Source organism: Gymnoscopelus braueri (genome assembly GCF_963280865.1).
Source record: "Gymnoscopelus braueri genome assembly, chromosome: 18".
NCBI lineage: Eukaryota > Metazoa > Chordata > Actinopteri > Myctophiformes > Myctophidae > Gymnoscopelus > Gymnoscopelus braueri.
In genome coordinates this window covers 27,044,990-27,049,989 of record NC_137618.1, presented here as the reverse complement: position 1 = coordinate 27,049,989, position 5,000 = coordinate 27,044,990, and the positions used below count along the sequence as shown (strand labels likewise).

The window sequence follows — 5,000 nt, the reverse complement described above, 5'->3', positions numbered from 1 at the left end:
ATAAACAACAGGCCTTTCCTTTGAATAAATGTTGTTGAGCTATTGTTTTTCAGAATGGCTTTGTAGTTGGTTTGTTATTAGTTTTTTAATTAAACAGTAGTGACTGCATTGGCACAGAAAGACAAAAGCATCCTTCAACTAGAAAGGTGGCATGCCCTAATAATAATAGCATTGTATGCGGTTTAATTTCTACCTACAGACATGAAAGAGTGGCATGGAATGTGATTACCAGTTGTACATCATATCTGTCTTCCTCCCTCTCTCGTCTCTCATACACATTCATTGTCTACCTCTCTTCATCTTTCTCTCTGCTTTGTCTATCATTGGTACTAAAGTGTAAAAAGTGTAAAGACTGAGTTAAGACAGCTCGGACTGAGTTGAATGTGCATGGACATAAAGGTCATACTGTGTAATATTTCAATTAAACAAAAGTTAATTTTGATACAATCTTTCACTAGTATATTTTTCACAATAACCATTCCACATGAATGTGTTTTTGACAGCTTCTCTAATCTAATCTAATCACTATTTTGATTTGCGAGTGCTTCTGACACTCGAGCCAAAATGACGTAGGTATCGGTAATGTATAGGAAATGTATTTATTCATGTATTTTACAGTTAATAAATACAGTTTCTGATAACTTCCTGATTCCAAAATATCCGCAGGCGCTAGGACTCTGCAACAATCCTTTTTGAGCAGTACTTCCGTATAGATAAAAGCCGTAATGACAACGGAGCTACAAGATGTGTCGCCAATAAAGACTACTAAAATGAATGTTACACAGTATGTCTCGTGTAAATTGTGGGTTTTGTTGTATGGTGTCATGTTTAAAAATGTATTATTTGGTGTTAATCTAAAGTTGGCTTGCACCGGTGAACTTGTCTGAAATTGGCTAGTTCTGGTACATTACATATGCCACATATGCCATATATGCCACACACACACGCACACACATGTTTGTGTTTAAAAGGTCAATGGTCATAATAAAGGTTCTGAATTCATGCAAATACAAATGACTATCACAAATAGAACTAAACAGTATGACATTCTACTGCACCAACAATAGGTTACTTTTGATATAATAACAGAGAAACACAGAAGCCTCTTTGGGGGACCAAAATGTCCGTAAGCGCAACCGCTATTGGTTGAAGGGGAGCGAGGGATGAGTCTTCACTCAGTATAACCAATCACAGGCCCCCAAAACATACCCTGCTTTATCATCAATTTCTAAATTAATGAGACCATAATTTACAAAAACGCATGCTGTATGTTAGAAGAATTGAAACTAGCGACTGAAAAGATAACGTTTTTATGAAAAGGTTTACTAGTCCCCATTGAAATTATTTTGCAGCCGCCGGAGGGGGGGTATCAGCACCAGCTGCTGGGCTGTTAATGAGAACTGCAACGTTTTTATTACTTCCGCATTGGCTTCATTTCCAAAAACGAAAACTTGCCGCCTGGTTTCAGTTAATTGTTGATGGTTATCATAGCCTACAAAAACAACAATATTTATGAATTTATAGTGACCCTTTTCTGTCTGTTTCTCCATGCTCCTACAATTCACAGGTAAGCAGTGGCCTGGCATGCCAGTAGGTCTATGGCCACCATTACATCAACCTGACTCATATTTTTGAAAGTCAAGATCACTGTGTTGATGTAACAAACAGCAAACAAGGACAATGGCACGGGCCCCGAAGGTAGCAGCTAAACACCTGGAAGTAAGGGTTGTAGTTTTCACATTTTCTGATTTTATTCCAGTGACGTCACTGGAGTGAGCTGTTCAGCACAACTCTGGTAACGTTTCAGAGACACACATACGTTTTAATGTTGAAAGTCACTGTAAAGTCCTCTGTGTGAGTGTACAAAAATGGCATGGGCCCGTAAGGTAAGGCTCCAAACGGGTCAAATGGTTATATTTGTCGATTTGTAAATGAATCGCGTATTAGTTAATAGTATTAATGTTATTTGTGACTGACCGTGGGCCTGAGCAGCAGAGCTGTGTGAATAACCCAGGGCCAGGAGAGCCGTCTCCACCAACTGTGAGAACAGGATGTCTTTCCTGACTAGGACAAACTCAGCGTGCTCCTCTCGTCCCTCGACCTCCGCCTGTACACTTCCATCTGCCTGCTCCACCACACAGAAGACTGGAATCATCAGACCTGAAGAGAGAGAGAGAGAGAGAGAGAGAGAGAGAGAGAGAGAGAGAGAGAGAGAGAGAGAGAGAGAGAGAGAGAGAGAGAGAGAGAGAGAGTCAGATAAAGAGGAACAATGGAGAGGGAGATAAGGAGCAAAATACTTTTAACCCCTAAAGCTTACACAACACTACTGTATAACATCTGGTTTGTGATTATCATGGATCAAGCTTGTAATACTGTTAATAATAATACTGATAAGAGCTCCAGTTATTTTGCCGTTATTCTGGAAAGGAAAATAAGACAACACAAGAGCTTGTCCGTGAGTAAATAATGAGAAATACGGAATAATATGGAAGTTCTCAGTAGAAGTTCCAATGTATTTTATCTAATGATGTGATGTTTCCTCTTTGAGCTTAAGAGAACATAATGCATGTCATAACATTACATTACAGTCATTTAGCAGACACTTTTATCCAAAGCGATAACAGATATGCAAAGCTTGTTAAAACAATGATATCAACCACTATTCCCAGCAGAGTGCTGACAGAAGAGGAATTATAACATGCATATAAATAAACAAATAATTATGTCAGATGGCCCAAATGGTCAAATAAGTTAATACAATGTTGAAGGGAAAGTCTTTAGAACCAAATGACACATGATAGGGTCTGAGGTACAAGTCAGTTAACTGGTTAATTTTTTTTCACAAGGAACATAATGCAAATTGGAAATCATGTGAGAGCTAGGGTGGATTTTCAGGAAATACTCAACAGTTAGGTGTTGGAGTTGGAGAGCCAACCGGCACCCTCCTGCCACAAGCACATGTGGACAAAAAGCGTTGTCTGAACATCTTTTGAAGACAACATGCAATGGTTGTAATTTTTGGACGATTAATATAATATGTTGGACATGATTTAATCAATCGCAGAGAATTGTATTGGGCCAATCTTTGACAGGGATTGTTCTTGGTGCTCAGTAATACAGGGATTACCTGTATTACTGAGACAGTCTTACCATCAACCAATTCTATATGATACAATTTGGACAGATATGCCATTTATAGACTCTCCCAAATTGTTGCATCACCTGCATTTTGCCTTTGCGTAAAGCCTTCAAATACTGTGACAATGAGAACTGAACTCAGTACTCGCACAATGGATACTGATGTCACAGTACTGACATCATAGATGACTGATGATGTCAGATGATGCGCAATAACCCGGGCAATGCTAGGTATCCTGGCTATTAATTAATCAATTAATGATTAAAGATTTTAAGAATTGTATCAAATTTTAAGCAGCTAAGAGCTGGAAATGCATGAACTAATAGCACTTGGTTTGTTGAGGATCCGATAAAGAGTACAGTTACATAACTCACCGTAGAGTTTTAAAGGGAGATATACAGTAATCTGTATTTGTTTTTACATCTTTTCAAAGTTTTCACACACAGCCATGATGGCAGCCCTCCTGAAATCCTGCCCCAGCATCCCTGCTCTTTTGGCTCCGTATGCTGAAACCATTCCCTCCTCTCCAATATCAGGCTTTTTTCCTAAAAGGCTTTTGGTTTTTGGCCACCTGTCGACTGGCAATTAATTAAAGCCCTCAAAAGAATTGATGGACTGAGAGCATTAGGCACCGTCCCAGCACTAATAATACAGAGCACAGCAATGTGCAGGACCACATGCATGGACACACACACACACACACACACACACACGGTTCATTACACATATATAAAATAATACAATATAAGTACAATACTCACGCATACCTTCTTATCCCCAACACACCATACATGGAAACATACATAAACACATGCACTCACACGCACACGCACCCGCACGCGCACGCACACGCACACACACACACACACACACACACACACACACACACACACACACACACACGTGCAATCTATACATGAGGTGCTGCAACCCCCCCCCCCATCCGTCCCCTTGTTTTAATCAGTCAATTCCTATATTTCTATTTCCTTCACATTAATCAGCCTGCTCCCAGTCCTCCTGGCTCTCATGGAGTGAATTACACACTGGAGCGCCGTGCCAATTCAAGTAAGTGAATTTCCCCCAACAGGGAAATATAACTGTCAACACAGAATGGCTCCCTCCAACCAGCACTCCCCCCCCCCCCCTTTCTATCTTTACTCCACTCTCTCTCTCTCTCTCTCTCTCTCTCTCTCTCTCTCTCTCTCTCTCTCTCTCTCTCTGTCAGCCTTATCTGGTGGCTCTTCTCTCGCCCCCCAGCCTGAATCTGGCTTGATCTTATGTTGCCTCAAACCTCTAATCCCCTTTCTATGTATGTGGATGAAGGGATGAGAATATTAGAGTAAGAAGCTGTGATGTGTGTGTGCGCGCGCGCGTGTGTGTGTGTGTGTGTGTGTGTGTGTGTGTGTGTGTGTGTGTGTGGCCCCCTCCCCATGGCAGCAGTGTGGTTTGGAGGAGACACGTTGTGTTTCCTCTCTTCAAAGACAACCCGTCATTATTACAGGCCAACCATCCACCCCATCCGCTCCACGCAGGAAACTCCTCCTCTCTCTGGCCTCCCCTTGTCACTGCTAGTCATAGAACTTTGTTCACATTGATTGTATGTTTCTTGTTTCTACCTTCATTTCGTCACTGTCGGGCAAAAACCTCATATCTCCCTATTTCAACTTTTTATGTTTTTCTTGTCGTCGTACAAGGGTGTCACACAAAAGGAGTTCACAACGCGCGTTGTGGTTCACAACGCATGCTGTGATCTACAAGTTCACAACTTGTGAACTTGTAGATCTGCTATTTTCAATTAAATTAAAATGTTTTATAAATAATAATAAAAAAGGGCATACAAGGTTTCCACCCGACAGCGACA

At 40.9% G+C, this 5,000-nt stretch overlaps 1 protein-coding gene across 4 annotated transcripts in view; it reads right to left on the bottom strand.

Annotated features, from left to right (window-relative positions):
• The window catches only part of satb2 (SATB homeobox 2), a 53,984-nt gene that overhangs the window by 32,826 nt on the left and 16,158 nt on the right, over positions 1-5,000 (bottom strand). For all 4 annotated transcript variants that reach the window (XM_080412302.1, XM_080412304.1, XM_080412305.1 and 1 more), the window contains exon 3: positions 1,978-2,160. In XM_080412302.1, the coding sequence (XP_080268428.1) occupies positions 1,978-2,160 (183 nt within the window). The remainder of the gene's footprint in view (positions 1-1,977; positions 2,161-5,000) is intronic.